We start from the raw sequence: 23,389 nt of genomic DNA, 5'->3' as shown, positions 1-23,389 counted from the left end.
GAACTACATGCGAGCCAGGTTAACTCTTGGCTGTCAGGGGCGTCTCCTGTGTTTCTCACAGTGAGAATGAATAGCTCTTAAGCCATGAGGAGGGAAACAACATTCCTAAGTGAGGCTGCAACAGAAATAGCAGAAGCAATGGCTTTAAATGTATTTCCTCATGGTTTGTTGTTAGCTGCTGTCAAGCCTCCTCCTAGTGACTCCTTGTACAGCAGAAAGAAGTCTTGTCCAATTCCGCACTAGCCTCACAATCTGTTCTTCATTTACACATTCTTAATAGAAGCAAATGTCTTGATATCATGGAAAGGATTGATGCGAGGCTAAACACAGTCTTCCATTTTTATACATTATTTTATTTAAAATATGTAAGTAAATACAACGTTCTGAATTAAAACTATTAAAAATATTTTTAGAAATCACTAATTTATCTTCAGTTTATAGGCATAATTGTCTGCCACATTTCATAAACAACACAAAATTTTTACTTTTTAAATTCTTGAATTGTTGTTGTGTACCATAGAGTTGAAACCAACCCATTAGCTAACCCTTCCGCGGGTTTTCAGAGGCAGTTAATCACGCGCGAGAGGAGATCACTCATCCTTCTCCCACAGTACAACTGGCAGCCTCCAACTGTGTGCCTTCGCTTTGCAGCGCAGCTTCTTGCTACTAGTCCACCATAGAGCCTTACTTTTTTAAAATACTTTTGCTGTATTTAGAGAGCTCTAGTGGTATAATACTTAACCCAAAGGTGGTGGCTCTCTCGGGATTCAGGTCCATCAGAGCTCCACAGAGCAAGATTGCAGTCTCAGCAGAAATGCTTTGGAGGGTCAGCCCTGAGGTAGTTCTGACTCGATGGGAATGAAAATGCTTTAAGTTTAGAGAATCATTTAAGCTAATGATATTTTGTCCATTATTTACTTTCCCTCATCTTTCCTTTAATAGGAACATTCCAAGTTTGCTTATTTCAAATAAAATTGTAAAGCAATAATAACTAGGTTTATAGTCAAGACAAGAATGACCTGTGTTCTTGATCAGATTTAGAGGAAGATTGGCAATACAGAACAAAACAGAATGAAAGAATAATTTCAGATAATGGTTAATGTTATTAAAAAAAAAAACCAACCAGAATAAAGATGAAAAAATGATAGACAATAACCCACCTGAGAGCTTTAGCACATGAGAGTATCTGTAGGTGTAACATTTGCGTTGAGGTCTAAATGACTCAAATATAACTAAATGAGAGACATGCACAAGGAAGAGAAGTGATGACACTGAGAGAATTCAAGGAACATAAAAAGGATAGTGTGGTTAGAACTAGGAACTTTTGCATTTGGAGAGATAGACCGGTACCAAATCACCACATATTGTTGATGTAACTAAGATTTGACTTAAATCAATGATATGGATGAGTGTTAGTTAAACTATTGGAGGCTGAAAGCAATAGGGTGGTAGATTGAATGCTGCTCAGTTTGGTCTGAGCCCTTACACTTGGCCAGGTTTGCAGCAAGACCAAAACCTATGTCCCCAAGCACAGAAGGCAGGTTGAGCCCACTTCCTTTTTTCCCCTTCTTCTTGTTTCTTTTTTTCTTTTTAACTACCAGAGCAAAACTTTCTCTAAGGAAATAGTGATTTGATTTATGTTCTGCCTCAGCTCGTTATATCACTACAGACTAGGAAACAAACAAAACAGTTTCTAGACAAGCACTTTAAGTAACAGCGATCAAATGGATATAAAAAGAAATACGTTGACACTGTTACCTGCAGATGGCAAATGAAATGGCACACAGGAATAGTGAAATTATGGCAGTGATATTTTAGTTATCTTGCTTTTTTAACTATAATATTATAGTGTTGCACGTTTTGAGCCTTTACCAGCTTCATATACTCTCAGACACAATTGGTACTTTACAGTTACCCACATAATTATTAATAATCTTAGAGTCTTATGAAGATAGAGTTGAATTATGATTTTATATGCTGGCAAGTTCCTCAATCTCATCCCGTATTGATATTTCTAACATGTAGGAAAATCAAGTCTTAAAAAAATACAATATCACACCTCGACAAGAAAAAGGTAAACAACCCAGTGGCAAAATGGGTACAGGATATGAGTAGATACTTCACCAAAGAAGACATTCAGAGGGCAAACAAACACATTTAGAAATGTTCAAAATTCCTAGCTATCTGAGAGATGCAGATAAAAATGACTATGAGATAACATCTCACCCAGCAAAAATAAAAAAATTCAACAGAGCAGCAAACAATAAATGCTGGCAAAGTTGTGGGGGGACTGGAACCCATTTTCACTGCTGGTGGGAATGGAAAATAGTGCAATAACTGTGGAAGGCAATTTGGTGCTTTCTTAACCCAAAAATGCCATTACTAGGAATATACCCAAAAGAAATCAGAACTACCATCAAGATATATGCACAACCATGTTTATTGCTGTGTTATTTAAAATAAAAAAGAGATGGATGCAACCCAAATGCTCATCAACAGACAAATGGATAGAAAAACTATGATATATTCATGCAACTGAATAGCATAGCACTGAAAAACAATGAACTTGCAAGACCTTACACAACATGGGTGACCTTGGAGGACATTATGCTGAGTGAAATATTTCAGTCACAAAAGGACAAGTACTGCAAAGCACCACTATTATAAAGCAGGTTGGGAGGAGAATAGGATAAGAGTGAATAGATAATGAACATTGCATTGGAACAAATGAAAGAAATAACTATTTAAAAGGAGTATATGATGAGACATTATATATATTACAACAGCCCAGAATAAGAAATACATTGCAAAGAGAATGGAGAATGGGGAGAGGTGAGGGAGGTAACTGTGCAACAATGAGTCAATATTTTTTTTTAAGTGAACTGGGAGAGGGGGAAGGGAGGGAGGAGGTAAAATGTACAACAGTGAATGAATGAAAATCTAACTCTTTTGTAAACTTTTGTTAAAATCACAATTAAAAAATTTTATAAAAAGGTAAAATTGATAGTTATCTTTACTACTAAAAAAATCCATTTTCTCACAAAATGACTCCTTTTCTCAATCCGTTAGTTTCTAAAAGTACAAAAAAGTTTGTTTTTCTATTTCATTACTAAAAGTATTTACTTAATTGCTCAATAGAGTAGGAGTTATAAGTCAACCACTCTAGTTGCACAGGGACAAATAATAAATTCATGCTAATCATTACTCTTATAAGTTATAATGAATGATTTTGAAATAAAACATTTGCATGCCTATAAACATTTCACATATTTTCATTTTTATTTCTTGAAAATAAAATTGTAACAGTATTTTGAATGCAGGCTTTTTCATTTTTATGACACTATAAGCATTTACTTACATGAGATACAACATTTTTAATAGCTGCATATTATTGTTTTGTATTTTTAGCTTTAATTTTTCCTTCTTCCATCTATGTTGCTTTTCTAAGTAATGTCATCATTGTTTCATATCTATCTTTGTATGATTCTCTGCTTCCTCGCCAAGAATCACTCTTTAACTTAAAGTGAATATTAGCTTATTTGTACTAACTGAATTTTCATCAGCATCATTATTAACAGCAACTAATACTTATAGAGTATTTTCATGGACAGTCTGATTTAATCTCACAACACGGGGGTAGGTGCTATGATTATCTCCAATAGAGAACACACTTGCTAATATGCACAAGATTAGGTAAAAGTACAGCAATCCTCAGTGACACAATTATGCTTCAAAGACCATTTCATTATGGTTATTAAAAAGAAAGATCACCATTATTAAAAAAATGAAGATGACCAAATCAAATAAAAAATGGAGAATGGCCCCATCATTATACAACTGACAAACCTCTGAGAATCATGGTCCAGCTAAGTTAACTTGTAAGTTTAGTCACAACAGCCAGATTTAAGACTTGCTTCTCATCTCAGTGTTCATTCCTTCTTAGATGTCTTATTAATGTGCAAATAGACAAATTGGAGATTTTTAATATTGTCCTAGGTGTTAACTGTTGGATAATTCATGAGCCAGTAAGTGACAGAAGGCATAAACGAATTTGAATCTAGGCTAATTCTAGATGAAATTTTTAGTTCAAACTTTTAACTTTGGTATGTATTGTTGTTATGTGCCATTGAAATATACTGAGACTCATAGTCACTGCATGTATAATAGCTCTGAACCCTGCTCTATCCTGAGCCATATTCATGACTTTGACACAACTTTACCTCAGTTACTGTGTCAATCCACCTCACCTGGGGTCTTCCTTTCCTGCACTGTCCCTCCATGTTTCCAAACATGATACCCTTTCCCAAGGACTGGACCCTCCTGTCCATGAGTCCAAAGTACGTAAGGCAGAGCTTCAAAATCCTTGCTTCCAAGCAGAAACTTGATCTCATCCTCTCTGAGACGGACCTATTTGTTCTCCTGTTGGCCCATGGTATATATATCTCACTGAGTAAAAAAAAAACAACAAAACTCAAATATAATTCACAAGTAGCTGAACAAGTTCTATTTCTAGTCTTACACTCAAAAGAAATGTCTACGTATTTACACCAAAAGATATGTACTGAAAATGTATTTACAATAGTTTCAAGTTGTAAATGATCTAAATAATCACTAAGGATAGAATAAATAAACAAATGGTGTAGTAGTCCACATGATGAAATACTATGCAATAATAGGAATAAATCTTAGATAAGTGATGTTGAGCAAAATAAAATCAGGTTCAAAGAGTATATATTGTATTGGTCCATTTATGTAAAGTACAAGAAGAAGCTAAAGATGTGGATACACACATAAGGGGCATAATGTCAGGAAAGTTAGCAAGACACAAGTTTCTGGGGAGCTGTAATAATGTTCTTTATTTTGGTTGCTGATTGCCCGGGTGTTTAAATGTAGAATTTGTCAATGTGTGATACATATACTTTTTTGAAAGCCATGAAAAGCCAGAGATAATAAAAGGACATATTTTTTTACTTCAGTGTTAATATGAAAAAATACCATAAAAATTATTTCTAATTAAAAATTGTTGTTGTTGTTGTTTTTGTTCTTATGTGCAATTGAGTCACTTGCAACTCATAGTGACCCTATGTACAACAGTCCTGAAACCTGCTCTATCCTGTGCCTATCTTATTGTCTCTGACACACCTGACCCCATTACTCCAGTCATTGAATAAATGAATCTCATTGATGATCTTCCTCTCCTGTGCTGTCCCTCCAACTTCCCGAGCTTAATTCCCTCTCCAAGCACTGGTCCCTTCTTGCAGCATGCCCAGAGTATTCAGACAAAGCTTCAGAATCTTTGCCTTCAAGGAGTAGCCTGGTCTCACCCTCTCTAGAATGATCCTGTTTGTTCTCCTAGCAGTCCATGGTATATTCAGTACTCTTCTCCAGCATCACAGTTCAAAGGCAATATTATTACTAATTTTCAAGAATTCAGTATATTCTGGTAATGAATAAATTTATAAGTTATGTTATTTATATTACTAATGGTATTTTTACATCTTTTTTTATAGTTAAGAAACATCACCAGATGTCAGTTGAAGGTTTTACAAGATACATGGATTCATCCGAATGTTTAGTGTTTAAAAATGAGTGTAAACATGTTTATCAGGACATGAATCATCCTTTATGTGATTATTTTATTTCAAGTTCACATAATACATACTTGATATCTGATCAGCTAGTGGGAAGAAGTGACCTTTGGGGATATATAAGGTATTTGCTTAATTTTTATATGTGTTAAAATTTGGGGTTTGGAGATATTTCATTATGTTTTAGGTGAAAGTTTACAAATCAAATTAGTTTCTCATTCAGTAATTATTTTGTCTCTCAGTGTGTGTGACAATAATTTAAATTCCCTCATTGTGACTACATTCTCTCATTTTCTACTATGTACTTCCTGTTTTTATTTGCTCAATTTTCTTGACTTTTTTTGTTCGGGACAAATGCTACCTTTTTGGTCTCATATAATTGTGTGTTCTGAGAAATACATTCTTTATGGGTGCTACTGTTAACTCTATAGACCTTTATAGAGATTAAGTGTAAAATGACCTTCAGGAGTGGATTCAGTTCCAAGTTTAAAGCATGTGTAAAGGTAATAGCAAAGGCAGGTGGTTCAAATCCACCACCAGCTTCTTCAGAGGAGAAGGATGGACACTCTCCTTCTGTGTGATTAACTGCCTCTGAAAATCTGCTCCATCATTATACAACTGACAAACCTCTGAGAACCATGGTCCAGCCAAGTTAACTTGTAAGTTTAGTCAGCTATGGTTCAGTTTTGATTTGATACATGACAACACCAGATTAGGAAATCTGGTCTTTATGGATTATGATATGCCAATTAACCTAGCTATTCCCTGAGATGATTATCCCCAGCCCTGAAGCTTGTTAATATGTAACTTAGTATGGAGAGGTATCTGGCTATAGCTAAGAAGTTTTCTAACCCATGTTCCCTGTGTGATCTATTTATATGTCTGTATACATATGTGTGTGCAAATATGAAAAATGGGCCACATTTCCTTCTCGGCAATTTACAATCTCTATGAAAATCTGCTGGAAGGTCAGCTACTCAATGACAATGAGATTTTTGATTGTTCTTGCAGATATGTACATATATATATTGTATTTACCATCTTTGCCTTTTATTTTTGTGTACTTCTTAGTGTCTACATTTAAAGCACTTGAATTTCCTGATACTCTATACTTTACCAGGCAAAAATGCATAATAAGAGTAGGTCATGCGAGTTGCCTATATAGAGTGTTTTATTATTTGAATGTATTTTAGAGATGCAGCAGTTAGTGCTTCCAACCATCAGTTTTGTTGTCCAGTAAACCAGGATTTAATCCACTGCACCACCTGACCTCTCGTTAAATAAGTGATAGTGTAATTTCTGTCTTAGTATTATGCATGTTTGCTTCTTTTTACCTTCTTTCTCTTACTATTGCTCTTTTGAAGTTTCCAGAATTAGTAATTTTGATATATCTTTTAGAAAAACATATAACAAGAATTATCTTATTTACCAAGTCAAAATATCTTAGATTTCAACAAATACAGTTAAAATTAATACCCAGACACTTGGGCACAATGCTATCAGTAAAGTCAAAGAATATATAAAATGCACTGCATAATTTGGTATTTGAAAATAATTAGTTATATATAAATTTATATATAAAAAAAGAATCCCTGGTGCTGCAGCGTGTAATCTATCAGGCTGATAACTGAAAGGTTGATAGATTGAATCTCCTAATCTCTCTGCAGAAGAAAGACATGCAATATTTTACCCTAGATTGAAAGCCTCAGAAGCCCAAAGGAAGGTTGCTATAAGTAGAATTCTGGAAGTGGGATTCTTGTTGTTGTTAAGTACTGTGGAGTCAGAAGTGGCTCACAGCTGACACTCCAGCATGTTTTCAGAAGCAGTAAATTATATGAGAGATTGCTTATATTTCTCCCACATATCTTTGAGTTGATAGCACAATGCCTTATTACTAAGCTGTCAGATCTCCCTGCTACATTGGGTTTAGTTATATGTTAAAAGTCATTTATATATAGTAAAAGAACCCATGCCTACATAGCTAGTTTTATAAGTTGGATCACACAGTTAGTAGTTAGCTTCAGTTTAGTCTCTGTCCAACATGCAGTAGTGAACATTAACAAAGCCGGTACACTCATTTACAAACCAAACCCATTGTTTTCAAATAGATTTTAAGTCCTTGCAACACTGTAGGAAAGAGTAAAAGTGTCCTTTAAGGGTTCCAATCTTATTTTCTTCACAGAAGCCTGTTTCCTCTATATTCTCTCACAGAGTGACTAGTGAGTTCAAATTGTTGGCCTTCCTTATAACAGACTAGTACTTAGTAATAAAAGTTATTGTAAATAGGCAAATAAGTAGATATAGAAACAAATCTATTTAGGGATAACTCATATGGCAAAAATAAACTAGGCAATTGTAGAATATGACTATCAGTGAGAATGTAAAATGGATCAGGAAAAATCTCTATTGAGAGGTTACATAGTTCTAAACTGAGCAAGGGTAAGGAAGGAAGCTTGGAAAGATCTGGTGGAAAGAGATATCAAAACAGGAAAAAAACACACAAATATTTGCCATGATTAAGTGAAAGATTTACTTTTAAATTTACTGTTACTGGGTAGAAACAAGTAAATGGAGACAAAGAGAATTTGAGGCATTGAACAGAATTCGATTATAAGAATTTATTTGGCAGTTCATATTTACATAAGGGCACCTTTATAGAAAGGCTTGAGGATCTAATTAGGATAGTGCTGTAATCTGATTGACTTTTTTACAGTGGAGGAAAGACTGACAGGGCAAGAGTAGAGGTGAAAGTGGATTTGTAGCCCAGGTAACTGTAGCAAATTAACGCATAAGGCATATATAAGATGATAAATGGTTGAATTTGGGATAAATTGAAGAGGTGGAACAAACAAGACTAAGTTCATGTGAAGAGTATGAAGGAAACAAACTTTTTGGCCCAATTATCTAGTGTATAAGAAGCCCTGGTGCATGATGGGTAAAATTCCCAGTGATTAACCAAAAATTCAGAGGTTCAAACACACCAATGGCTCCACAGAAGAAAAGTCCAGGAGATCTGCTCTGGTAAATAGTTCTGCCTGTGAAACCTCATGGAGCAATATTTCTTGGCTATATAGAATTGTTAGGAAACTGGTGACACAGTAGATGAGATATTGTGCTGTAAACTTAAAAGTTTCATGGTTCAGATCTATCAGTTGCTCTGTTGGAAAAGATGGGCAATCTCCTTCTACGCTGTGTACTGTGTCTGCAAAGCTGCTGGATGGTCAGCTTTGAGTTGATTCTGCCTCAGATTAATTCTAAATAATAGTAACACATAGAGTTGGTAGCCAGTAGAATAGATGAATGATAAACAGAATCATCTAAAGTGTATTAATAATGCTTAACCAATGTAGTGAAATGTGAAATGGGGAAAAATAGAAGTCATCAGTTTATATGTGATATTTAAAATTATATGATTGAACATACTGCTTACAAAAACTCTCTGTATGGAAAAGGTATTTTATAATTTCCTGATAATAATAAACATACAAATAACTTGCTTCTTCTCCAGTTTAAATTTTAAGTAAGTACATTGCAGGAATGGCATGCACTTCCAAAATAGCTTGCCTCTGTAAACTCTATGAACTTGGAGAAAGGATGAAAGTTATACAAGTGTTCAGGTCTTTAATTCATAGGGTTGCTATGAGTCATCTACAACTCCACAGCACTTAACAACAACAACAAATAAAGAAAGCATAAATTTACATTTGTTGTTGTTGTTATGTGTCGTCAAGTCACCTGTGACTCATGACGACTCCTATGTACAATAGCTCTAAACCCTGCCCTATTCTGAGCCAGTCTCACTATCTCTTGCAAACCTACCCTCATTAGTCCAGTTACTGTGTTAATCCATCTCATCCGTGGTTCTTTCTTCCTTATTTGTGTCCCCAGATTAGAGGGCTCAGCCTCAGATGCATATCTGCTAGTCTACTCTATGTGTACATAGGATTTCCAAAGGCCTGTTATTTCAGAAGTGGACGGCCAATCTTTCTTCATAGTCTGTCTTAATATGGATGCTCAGCTTTAGAACAATATCTGACAGACAAGAATTTTACTCAAAGGGACAGAATAAAGATTCTTCCCCATTAACACATGTAACTAGCAGATTGCAAAGCTATAATAAAGTTAATTCTAAATTTTAACAAAATGTTCCACTCAGCTGTAAATTTCACTTTAATAGTACTTCTGTTTAATAGTACTTCTGTTTCATTTACTCATTTTAGGAAGAAAGAATCTTAAAACATTGATTTCAAAATTTCTCTGCTCAAAAGAGGTGTTGTTGATTGCCATCAAGTTAAGCACAACTCATAGCGACCCTATGAACAAAAGGCCTGAAGCCTTTCTAGAACTATCACCACTTATCAAAGTTTATAGAGTTTCTGGAGGCATGTTGTTTAGAAAGTAGAGAGAGGTAGTGTAATATAACGCTTAAGTTCCTGTTACTTAATCTTCATCTTCTTCCTTTTCCTTCACTTTTTATGTGACAACTAAAATCTCTGTGTATCTTACTTATCTTACTATTTAAAAGAGAAAATTAATATTAGCTTCCCTGTACATAAAATTACATATCTTAATCCATGAAAATTCCCTTAAGGTTGCTATTATTTTAGTTAAAATTCAACTTTAAGCCTGAAAAAACATATAAATAGAATTTAAAGAAACTAGCGATAAAAATAATAGTACTTATATTTTTCTAGTTTGTAGGAAGGATTTAAGGAAGACAATAGTCATAAAGTTATCAAAAAAAAATTTTACTCAGCAATGTCCTGGACAATTTCTAGAACAGAGTCAGAAATTTGCCTGTAATCTTTCTATCAAGCAAAGCCAAGACAGAAAGATTAGTTATAAGATTAACTTTCTTTCTCTCTCTCATTGCCATTGAGTGAAAGCTGATTTTTTATTGGGTTTCCAATACTGTTAATTGCATGGAAGGAGATTGTCTATTTTTTTCCCCCCGAGGAGTGGCTACTGGATATGAACCTGCAGACCAATTTGGCCTTTGGGTTAGCAGGACATCTCTCTACAGACTATACAATGAGAACTTCCTGTAAGAGGTACAGTGATCAAATAAAGAGTTTTTGAGAAGTGGGAGGTGTCTTAACCAAATGGGAGCTTTCCTCTATTTAGTATGAAATAATGGTGTGTGACCTCAACAATATTACAACCAGGTGAGTCTCTTAGACTTCCAAGGTCAAGAAGCTGAGATGGAGGCAAAACCAAATCTAATTTGAGACATTATTAAAGTAGCATATATCTTTCTTTAAGTTTTGAGAAAACTGCAAACTAACTGCAGGCTGAGGTAGTTAAATTTTTTTTCCAGTTAACATGGTAAGTCAAATAGACATACATGAGCAGGTAGAGATCAACTTTTGTTGATCGTATGATATCAAGTTCACTCCAGCTCATGTTATTGCTGTTGAGTACTGTTGAAATATAACCAACTCAGAGTTGACCCTCAAATGGGTTTTCAAAGGCAATTAATTGCATGAGAGAAGACTACTCATTTTAGTGGGTCATAGTGATACTATTACCAGTGAATCTGAGTCTTACCCTATCCTGTGCCATCTTCATCATCTCCAACATACTCAAGCCCCTTTGTCAATCCACGTTGATATGGGCTTTCCTCTCTTACTCTGACTTTCCATCTTTCCAAGCATGATGTCCTTTTCCAGGAAATGACATTTCCTAACAATATGTCCAAGGTGTGAGATGGGAGTTTCACCATCCTCCCCTCTGAGGAGCATCATGGCTTCAACTTTATCCAAAACAGACATGTTTATTTTCTTAGAAGTCCATGGGATATTTAGTAACATTCTCTAAGACCGCAACCCAAAGGCTATGATTCTTCTGTCATCCTTAGTCATCATACAATTTGATGATGCATAGGAAGGAATTGAGACGACTATGACTAGGATCAAGTGCACTTCAGTCTTTAAACTTACATTTTAATCTTACATACTCTAAAGAGGCGATCAACTATACTTAGATTAAAATGAGATCTTAGTTTTTACTTAGAATAAGAGTTATCTTTCTACGAAATGGTTCCTGTTATTGTTTTTACAACCAACTTTGTTTTCTGGGCTATTAGACCTTCTGTTTAACTTTCACCCACTCTGACATTTTTTCCAAGAAGGGTGTATTGGCATGATTTTCCTTATTTATTTTTTCCTTTCCCAATATATACTTTACCCTCAAAAAACTAATATGAGAAAAGATTAAGATAAAACTTTATTGTTTTATTGTTCTAAAGGCTTTGAATGTTATTCCATTTTAGTGGTATTACACTTTACAGTAAACAATAATGTAATTTGAATGGGGAGTCAGGGTATTTTTCACTCTTTGTGGAAGCAGGCATTTTTCTTTGATTACTTGTGAACTAAGTCAGAGGGTAATAAAGAACAGAACATGTGACTAGAAAGGAGTAGGCACAGTTTTGGGTTTTACGGATGATTTTCTTCCTTTCTTTCCTCCTCTTTTCCCCCTTCCTCCTTCCTTACTTTTTAATACTGTGATTGTCTAGGTGAAATTTACAGGCTTTTCCTTATCATGTATTCATTTATACATTATTACAAAATCACAAATAGTCTGAAATATTTCGATACTATTATATACTTTTTTTTGAGGATCTGTGAGTGACGTTTTATCTTGGTTGAATATTCCTAGTGCCCTTGTGAAAGGATGCCGTTGTCTGGAAATTGACTGTTGGGATGGAGCACAAAATGAGCCTATTGTCTACCATGGTTACACACTGACCAGCAAGATTTTGTTTAAGACTGTCATCCAAGTGATACACAAATATGCATTTGTTGTACGTATATAGTTCTGTTAGACTGTAGTTACATAAATAGAATCATAGTTCCTTTAAAATTCCATGATGTCTATCCTTAGTACAGATCAGTCTTGTTTTACATTTTGGATAATGACCCATTTTTAGGTGGTAAAATCAATGCAGAGGACAGTTAAAGAATCTAATTTTATGTAGTAAGGATGCATACCATTTCATGGAACTTTTTGATATTTGTGAGTGTGTAAGCCTGTGTGTGCGCATGTGTTTATTATGAGTTATGATTTGAAAAAAATAATCTGGGAAATACTAGCCTTGATAACAGTAAATATTTTATTAATATTCAACATTTCACTTTTAAGGCAAAAATATGTTAACAATAAATGAACATAGATGTGTACTTAAAAGTAGAATTTAGAATCTTACTCAACAACTTGCTTTTCTTCTTAAGCCTTTAACAGAGACAACATTCTGTAATAGTATTTATATTTTTATCTTTTAAAATCGATCTGTTATTGCTTTATATGGATATGTCATAATTTATCTAATACTAGCCACTGTTGCTTGCCTCAGTTCTTGTCTATACTTCAAACACAAGTGGCCAAAATTTACTTTTAAATACTAATTTAGTGTTCTTTGCACTGTTAAATTCAAAAGCATTTGCTGTTTAAAGAGTACTTATTCCTTCTACAAATGTACGACCATTAGAAATCAGTTTTAAAATATAGTAGTGCTTCTACTGGCTGAAATGAAATTCCTTAGATGTTCTGATCATTAACTTTGGTAATGGTTACTTTTCCAGAGTTCTGAGTACCCAGTGGTGCTCTCTTTAGAAAATCACTGCTCTCCTTCCCAGCAAGAAGTGATGGCACATAACATGCAGAAAATTTTGGGAGATGCACTGCTCTCTGATATCCTTGAAAATTATTCAGACATGCTACCATCACCAGAGGTAACATTTTGCCTGAGAAGCTTCACTTAAGAAAAAAAAAAGAAGACTATCACTATTACATTGGCTCATGAAAAGTGTTGGAAATGAATAAACATGGTTAGGTCAGATGATAAAGATCTATGTTGCAATATGTTGCCTGGGAAATGTTTCAATGAGTATTTAGAGGACTATGTGGTAAAGGATGTCTTTGGATAGTGTAGATGGTTAATGAATGTAACTTTAACTGATAGAGGGCAGAAGCTTGGGTTTTCCCAGAGGAACCTGGGTAAGAAAGGGAAGAAAGGCCTGATGACCTATTTCTGAAAAATTAACCATTGAAAGCTCAATAGAGCACTTTCTACTCTGATACATATGGTATTGCCTTGAGTCAAAATAATCTACAGCAATAGGATTTTATTTTTATTTGGTAAAAAGACTATCTAGAAATATATACAAATACCTACATTTTTAACTGACATCATACTTTATGGTTATAAAATCCTAAGCCAGTTAATATTGTTATTGTTATGTACCTTTGAGTCAAACCATCTAAAAGCTGACCACCAAGTGAATTTTCAGAGGCTGTACATCACATGAAAGACTTCCCATCTTTCTCTGGTGGAGCAGCTGGTGAATTTGAACTGTGTGCTTTTGGATTGGCAGCCCAACTCCTTACCCGCAAGAATTTTACCTATTGTTTAGTAAACACAAAAAGCTATGTTGTTGTTATGTGCTGTTGAGTCAGAACCAACCCATAGCTGACCCTCTGGTAGATTTTCAGGGGCAGCAAATCACATAAGAAGAAATTGCCCAGCCTTTTACCATAGAACCGATGGTAGATTTGAACTATGTACTTTTAGGATTCCAGTGCAGCTTCTTACCACTAGGCCACCAAGTTATAGAAGAGGTCAAAGACTGATATTGTAAGCAGACTCGAGTCCATACCCACTTCATCATCTGAGTGGAAGATCCTCTTTCTTCATTATGTCCATTTTTTTTCCACTTCTCTATCTCCCAGTCTTTTTCTTTCTTCAAATACTCATGTATTTGACTTATTTTATTTTTTTAATGATGATTTGAGTGAAAGTTTGCAAAGTTTATTGGTTTTTCAATAAATCATCCATGTTGTTGTTGTGATGTGTCATCAAGTTGCTTGAGACTCATAGCGACCCCATATACAATAGCCCTGAAACTTGCTCTATCCATACTAATTTACAAAATCAGATGACTAAAGATTCTATGAAAATAAATAACTATTTTACATAGAAATGCTGTTGTTGTTAGGTGCCATCGAGTCGAGTACAACTCATAGCAACCCTATGAACAAAAGCTCTGAAACCAGTCCTGTTTGCACACAAGAGTCCATTGCAGCAGCCACTGTGTCAATCCACCTGATTGAGGGCATTTCTCTTCTTCGCTGACCCTCCACCCTTTCCAACATCATGTCCTTTTCCAAGGAATAGCACCTCCTAGCATTATGTCAAAGTACGTTAGGCAATGCCTCATCATTCTTGCCCCCAAAGAACGCTCTGGCCGCACCCTCTCCAAGACATATCTATTCATTTTCTTGGATGTCCATGGGTTGTTTAGTGCTCTTTTCCAACCCCACAGCTCAAAGCTATCAATTCTTTTTCTGTTATCCTTATTCATTTTCCAGGTCATGGGTCCATAGCTAGTAATAGGAAAGACCATGGCATGAGTCAGACACATCATAGTCCTCAAACTGACATCACTACTCCTCAATACTTTGGAAAGGTCCCTAACTGCAGATTTCCCCATGGCAATGTGTCTCCTTACCTCCTGACTGCTCGTCCCTAGGTTGTTAATTGTGGAACCAAGAAAGATGAAGCTGTTGACAGTTTCAATCTCCTCTCCATCCATCATGATAATGCCTATTGGTCCAGTGGTAAGAATCTTTGTTTTCTTGATATTGAGACACAACCCATAATGAAGGCTGCATTCCTTGACCTTCTGCAAAAAGTGCTTCAAATCCTCTTCACTTTCAGCAAGCAAGGTTGTGCCATCTGAATAATGCAGGCTATTGATGGAGGGAATACACAGAGTCATTGTACCAGTAAGAATTGACTAACACTGAAAAATTTCAGGAGGTACCATATGAACAGGAGCCAATAGTAATGAAAGAGGAAGTGAAAGCTGCATTGAAGGCATTGGCAAAAAAAAAAAATAAGGCTCCAGGAATTGATGGGATACCAATTAACTTGTTTCAATTAACAGATGTAGCCTTGCATGCACTCAAAGATGGATGCCAGGTAATTTGGCAGATGGCTGTCTGGCCAAAGGATTTGAAGTAGTCTGTATTTGTTCCTCTTCCAAAGAAGGGTGATCTAACTGAAAGTGGAAATTATAGAACAATATTATTAATATCACATGCTATATATATAGGAAGATTTACTTATATATAAAAACATAAATAGAAGATTGTGCAACATTGAAAAACAATGACGAATTACTGAGATCTTGCATAACAATGGCAAATCTAGAGAACATTATGCTGAGTGAACTAAGTCAGTCACAAAAGGAATAATATTGTCTACTATAAACAGGTAAAGAAAGGTTTATGCAAAAATAGGATCAAACGTTTTATTTTAAAATTTAATCCACTTACTCAGATTTTTACTTCTCTCTCCAACTATTTGCTTATTCTTCCATCTGAAAGCCCAAACTTTTGTTTCTCAGTGTCTTCCCAACCTGCCCATCAAGACTTATCCTCTACCTTATCCAGAGAAACTATTCTCATCATGATCCTTCAAGACTTTCATATAGATAAATAAAATAAATCTATTTAAAATCTTCAAATGACATTTCCTCCAGCAACATTCAATACTGTAGACATCTCCTGTTCCTCAAAATACTTTCTCCTACAGTACCACATTCTTTAGGATTTCATTCATTTCTGATCCAGTGTTATTTGATTTCTTAGATGGTCTGTTTACCCTTGTTGTTGTTATGTACCATCAAGTCACTTGTGACTTACGGCGAACCTATGTACAAGAGCCCTAAATGTCATTCTATCCTGTGCCAACCTCGGCATCTCAAACACACTCATTCCCACCACTCCAATCACAGAATCGATCCATCTCATTAAAGGTCCTCCTCTCCTGCACCGTCCTTCCACTCTCCCAAACATGATGTCCCTCTCCAGGGACCACTCCTTCCTTGCAACATGCCCAAATTATGTCAGACGAAGCTTCAGAATCCTTGACTCCAAGGAACAACTGGCTTCATCCTCTCCAGGACAAACCTGCTTATTCTCTTAGCAGTCCATGGTATATTCAACACCTCTCAAGCACCATAGCTCAAAGGCATCAATTCTCTTTCCATAATCCCTATTCACTGTCCAACTCTCCGATGCATAGCATGTAATTGCAAAGACTATAGCCTGGATCAGGCGCACATTAGTCTCCATCCTGATGACATTGCTCTTCAGTACTCTTTTACTTTCCCAATGCAATTTGTCTCTTGATTTCCCGACTGCTGTTACCAAGAGTGTTGACTATGGAACCAAGTAAACTAAAACTGTTAACTATCTCAATCTCTTCTCCCTCCATACTGATGCTGCCAATTGGCCCAGTGGTGAGAATTTTTGTTTTCTTGATTAGCTTCAATCTATATTGAAGGCTGCAGTCCTTGACCTTGTGCAGCAAGCGCTTCAGGTCCTCCTCAGTTTCAGCAATCGGGGTTGTGTCATCTGCATAACGCAAGTTGTTGATGACTCTTCCACCAATCCTGATGCCACATTCCTCTTCGTACAGCCCAGAGTCCCTGATCATCTGTTCTGCATACAGATTGAAAAGGTATCGAGAGAAAATACATCTCTGATGGACTCCTTTCTTGATTTTGAACCATGTGATGTCTCCTTGCTCTACTCTGACGACTGCCTCTTGATCCAAGTATAGGTTTCTCATTAGCACAATCAAATGCTCTGGATTCCCATTCTTCTCAGAGTCAGCCATAGCTTGTTGTTATCCACACAGTCAAAAGCCTTTACATAGTCAATGAAGCACAGATAGACATTCTTCTGGTATTCTCTGCTTTCTGCCAAGATCCATCTAACATTAGCTATGGTATCCCTAGTACCATGACCTCTTCTAAATTCAGCCTGCCTTTCTGGCAATTCTCTGTTGATATATTGCTCCAGTTTTGGATAATTTTCAGCAGAATATCTGTACTCTATTTGGTCAGCTTTCTTTGGAATGGGAACAAATATTGATCTTTTCCAGTCAGTTGGCCAGCTGGCTGTCCTCCAGATTACTTGGCACAACTTAGTGATCACATCCAGGGCAGTGTCTGTTTGTTGAAATAAATCAATTGGTATGATGTCAACTCCTGGAGCCTTGTTTTTTGCCAATTTCTTCAAGAGCAACTTGAACTTCCTCCTTCATCACCATAGGCTCTTGCTCTTACGTTATTTCATGAAATTCTTTTGTGTCAGCCAATTCCTTCTGATACAGTTTACCTTTACCCTTTACTTTAAATTTTATCAGACTATAAATAAAAATTTCAAGTTTTTATTAAATAGTACTATCAAACAATCAATAGATTAGATGATAAATATTTTGTAATGTTAGGTTTCTGTTAGCATCTCTTGAAATGAGTGGGAATTATAAAAATAAATGTGATATTAATCTCCTCCCATGTGACGAACTGCCTCTGAAAACTACTAGAGAGTCAGTTATGAGTGGGTTCTGACTCAATGGTACACATAAAAACCCAACTTATTATATATTAACCTATTATGAACACAAAACCAAAAAGAAAATCCATTGCTGTCAAGTCAACTTTAATCCACGATAGTTCTTCATTTGCAAATGCCTATCTTTCTTCTCAGAGCTGCTGGTATATTTGAACTACTGACATTTCACAAGCTGCTCTAAACATGTCATCAGGGCTATTGATGCTGTTGATGGCATTCATATGTTTAGTTGATCATTATTTTAGTTACTTTTATCACAACTCAAAATATTCACTTGTTAATGTGTAAAAGTATCATTAGAAGATTTGTTAGGGTGGTCTAGTATCAGTTAAATATTTGATTCTACAATTTTGAAGTTGATCTCAGGAACATGTCTCTTTAACAAACACCTCAGGTGATACTTTTGGTACATGTAGTTTCATAGTATAATTTAGAAAATAGTGTGCTGGAAAGTACCATAGAGGTCATGGGAAATGAGAGAAGGTCAAAAAGGTAGAGTAATTTGAATGAGATCTGAAAAAGACAATGTTGTTGTTGTTGTTGTTATATATGTGTCAACTTACCCATGACTCATAGAGAATTTATGTACAATAGCATTGAACCCTGACCCATCCTGAGCCATTGTCACTGACTCCGACACTCCTAACCCCTTGCTTCTGGTACCACACAATCCATCTCATCCAGGGTCTTCCTTTCCTGTGCTGTCACTCCACCCTTCTGAACACGATGGTTTTCTCAAAGGACAGGTCCCTCCTGGACACAATGTTGTTGTTGTTGTTGTTATGTGCCGTCGAGTCACTTGCGACACAATAGGGAAAGGGAAATGAAAACTTCTTGAAGAAATTTTTCAGCAGACATTTTTATCCAGATTTCAGCATCACTTGTAACAGAGCAGCCATTTATTAGAAAATTTGTTATATAAATGAATTTTTTTAACATAGCATGCATAACTAAGTGAAAGAGGGTACTTGAGGGTTTTCAGTTTAGAGCAACAGGTAAAATAAACAACAGACAAACTCATTGCTATAGAGTAAATTTGAGCTCACAGCAACTCTGCAAGACTAAACAGAATTACCTTGTATGATTTTTAAGGCTGTAAATCTTTATAAAGATTTACAGGTGCTACATCTTTCTCCTATGGAGCTACTGATGGGTTCAGATCGCGAATATTTTTGTCTACGAACTGATAACCATTCTGTGAGCAGGGCTCAGAACAAGGGATTTGGATGAAAATTTTGCCAGTCTCATGGTTTTGAATAACAAGCAGTAATATTATTATATGGATTGAAAATCAACGTCATTAGAAGACAAAGAATCTCACCACTGGGCCAATTAGCACCACCATAATAAAAGGAGAAGAGATTGAGGTTGTTAACAATTGCAGCTTGCTCACATCCACAATCAACACTCTTGGTACCAGCTGTCAGGAAATCAAGACTAATTGCACTGGGAAAATCTGCTGTCAGGGAACTCTCCAGAGTACTGAATAGCAAAGATGTCAGTATATAGACTAAGGTGTACCTGATCCAGTTCATGGTCTTTGCAATTACATGAGAGAACTGGGCAATGACTAAGGATGACAGAAGAAGAATTGATGCCTTCAAGTTGTGGTACTGGAAAAGGGTATTGAACATGCACACCATGGACTGCCAAAGAAATAAATAGGTCTGTACTGGAGAGGGTGAAGCCAAGTTTTTCCTTGAGGCCAGGAATAGATGGTATACCAACTAGCATATTTCAGCTAACAGATGTTTTCCTGGATGTGCTCACCAAACTGTGCCAAGAAATCTGGAGAACAACAATTTAGCCAACTGACTGGAAGAGATATATATTTGTTCCCATCCCAAAGAAGGGTGACCCAACAGAATGTGGAAACTAGAACAATATCAGTGATTTCACATGCAAGCAAGATTCTACTGAAGATTATTAAAAAATGACTACACATCAGCAGAGAACTGCCAGAAGTCCAGGCTGGGTTTAGAAGGGGTCGTGGTTACTAGGTATATTGTAGCTAATGTTAGATGGATCTTAGCTGAAAGCAGGGAATACCAGAGGAATGTATATCTGTTTTTAATTGACTATGCAAAGGCGTTTGACTGTGTGGATTGTAACAAACTGTGGCTGACTCTGAGAAGAATGAGAATCCCAGACCACTTGATCGTTCTAATGAAAAACTTATACTTGGACCAGGAGGAAGTTGTCAGAACAGAGCAAGGAAACACTGCATGTTCAAAATTGGGAAGGGCGTATGCCAAGGATGTGTCCTGTCTCCATACCTTTTCAAACTGTATGCAGAACAGATCATCTGGGAGGCTGGATTCTATGAGGAGAAATATGGGGTCAAGATTGGTGGAAGATCTATCAACAATCCGCGTTATGCAGATGGCACAACCCTGCTTGTTGAAACTGAGGAGAACCTGAAACGCTTGCTGCAAAGGGTCAAGGATTGCAGCCTCCAATATGGTTTGAGGCTGAATGTCAAGAAGACAAAGATTCTCGCCACTGGACCAATTGGCAGCATCAGGATGGATGATGAAGAGATTGAGATTGTTCACAGCTTTAGTTTGCTTGGCTCCACAGTCAACACTCTTGGCATCAGTAGCCAGGAAACTAAAAGACATATTGTCATGGGAAAGTCTATTGTTAGGGACCTCTCCAAAGTATTGAAGAGCAATGGTGTCTCTCTGGAGACTAAGGTGCATCTGATACAGGCCATGGTCTTTGCTATCACTTGTTATGCATCAGAGAGTTGGACAATGACTAAGAAGGATAGAAGGAGAATTGATGCCTTTGAGCTGTGGTGCTGAAGAAGAGTATTGAGGGTACCATGGACTGCTAGGAAAACAAACAGATTCATCTTGGAGAGGGTTAAGCCTGTGGGTACTTGGAGGCAAGGATTCTGAGGCTCCTTCTAACATACGTTGGACATGTTGTAAGGAGGGACCAGTCCTTGGAGAGGGACATCATGTTTGGTTGAGTGGAGGGACAGTGCAGGAGGGGAAGGTCCTCTATGAGGTGGATTGATTCAGTGACTGGGGTAATTGGGATGGGAGTGTCAGAGACAGTGCAATTGGCACAGGGCAGAGCAGAGTTTGGGGCTGTTGTACATAGGGTCGCTATGAGTTGCAAGCGACTCGACGGCACATAACAACAACATCTCATATATGTTGGTCACAAGGCCAGGAGAGACTATTCCTTAAACAAAGAGATCATGCTCAAAAGGGTGGGAGGACAGTGCAGGAGAGAAAGACCTGGGATGAGAAGGATTGATACAGTGACTGGAGTCATGGAGGTAGATGTTTCAGAATCAGTGAGATCGGCTCAGAACAGAGCAGGCTTCTGCTGCTGTGCATTGGGTCCCTATGAGTCGCAGACAACTTGATGGCACATAATAACAACAATAGAGAGAAGTTGTGCGTAATACGTTTGAAACTGATGGCAAGTCATCTACAAATATCAGGGATCTCTGATGGCGCAGACTACAACCAGTTGCGCTTCCAACCCAAAGACTTTGTGTCTGGTGTTTGGAATCCATGAGCAACTCAAACGATGAAAGATATTCAGTCTCCCCCAATGTGATTTTACAGCCTTGGATACCTGACAGAGGGCTGCTATGACTCAAAATTGACACCAAGGCAGTGAGTGAGTGAGAGTGAGTGAGTGAGTGAGTGAGTGAGAAATATTTAGTTCAAATTTAATATAAACTAGATGACAAAAACTAAAACAGACATTATTGCAAGAAGCTGTGTTGCAATCCCAAAGACACATGGATTGGATAATTCTATTGGATGCCCTGCAGGAGAAAGATGAGCAATTTCCTCCTTTGTGATTAACTGTCTCTGAATATCCACTGAAGGGTCAGCTATGGATGCTTCTGACTCAATGGTACATAATAACAAAATCTCATTTAAAATAGCGTATTGGTAAACTAATTGGTAAAAGTATACATAGCAAATCCTGCTCCTACTCAACATTTCTACACATAGTATTCAATGATATTAGTTACATTTCCCATATTGTGCCAATATTCTCATTATTTTCATTGTTTTGCTTCCACTTAGTCTCACTGCTCATTAAGCTTTTTTACCTAACCCAGTCTAATATGCATGATTATTTCTAAAGAACTTAGTATCAAAAGATTAATTTCTTTGCTTTTGAGGCAATCTTCTATTTAGTTAAAAAATTACTTCAGAGGACAAATTCTCTATAAGGGTTATAGAATGCATCAGTATAATAGTCTTAGACACTGGTTCAATAAGTCTGGATTCCTAAAGAATATAAACTATTGCTAACATTTCCCCCTTTTATCATTAAAAAAATATATTGTGCTCTGGAAGAGAATATGTAGTAGTAACCACTAATTTTTTTTTTTAAGTATCAGAGTAGAGGAGAAAGTGATTAATGGTTACAATTAGTCTTATCCTAGTTTCTTGTCTGGTTTTATATCTATCTCTTCTGCTTCAGACAAATGAAGATCAATAGATGCGTTTTAGATAATCTTTATGTGTTGTTATTATTGGAAAATATATAAAATAAAATTTAAAAATCAAACAACAATAAAATAAGTACTACCATAAAGTTGATTCCAACATGTGCCAACTTCTTGTGTACTATTGACTAGCACTGACAACATTAGTCAACCTGTGCAAATGTCACTCACATACAGTGTCAATGTTTTCCATCACCATAAACAAAAAGTCATGACATAATACTGCTTTCTGGGTTAAATCTCAACATCAAGATAGCAAAAATCCAGCCAGTAATAAATGTTGGACAGGATGTGGTGAGATAGAAACTCTTATGCACTGTTGGTGGGATTGTCAAATGGTATAACCACTCTGGAAGGCAGTTTGGTGTTTTCTCAGAAAGCTGAACATAGAAATTCTGTATGACCCAGCCATTCCCCTGGTTGGAATATACCCTGAGAAAATGAGAACTAAAGCACAAACAGAGCCTTGCACGCTAATGTTCTTAACAGCGGTACTCACCATCGCAAAGACATGGAAACAGTCCATATGTCCAACCACAACTGAATGGATTGAGAAATCATGATACATTCACACGATGGAATACTATGCAGCACACAGGAGCAATGTTTTGTAAATCATTACCTAACTTGAAAGAGACTGAAGACCATTATGCCAAGTGAACTAACCCTGACCCTAAGAACAAATACTGTATATGAACATTATTGTAGAAATAGATCACAAGAAAATTGTGTGTGAGGATCTAAGGGGGAGAAGAGGAGGAACAGAGAGGTGGGAATGGGTGGGGGAGTAATCATGGGATCATATGGTTATATGGGTGGAGGGGGGTGGAGAGGATCTGATTTGAGGGGCAATATATACAAACTTTGTAGATAAACTAGTATAAAA

The 23,389-nt window shown here is 36.5% G+C and overlaps 1 protein-coding gene across 1 annotated transcript in view; it reads left to right on the top strand.

The window, feature by feature from the left end:
• PLCZ1 (phospholipase C, zeta 1) overlaps positions 1-23,389 on the top strand; it is a 107,305-nt gene that overhangs the window by 36,376 nt on the left and 47,540 nt on the right. The window contains exons 3-5 of the mRNA XM_006888485.1: positions 5,511-5,712; positions 12,249-12,393; positions 13,172-13,321. Coding sequence (XP_006888547.1) covers positions 5,511-5,712; positions 12,249-12,393; positions 13,172-13,321 — 497 coding nt within the window. The remainder of the gene's footprint in view (positions 1-5,510; positions 5,713-12,248; positions 12,394-13,171; positions 13,322-23,389) is intronic.

Source organism: Elephantulus edwardii, unplaced genomic scaffold, assembly GCF_000299155.1.
Source record: "Elephantulus edwardii isolate Elephantulus edwardi_28Jun2011 unplaced genomic scaffold, EleEdw1.0 scaffold00067, whole genome shotgun sequence".
NCBI lineage: Eukaryota > Metazoa > Chordata > Mammalia > Macroscelidea > Macroscelididae > Elephantulus > Elephantulus edwardii.
This window is presented reverse-complemented; position numbering and strand designations above follow the sequence as displayed.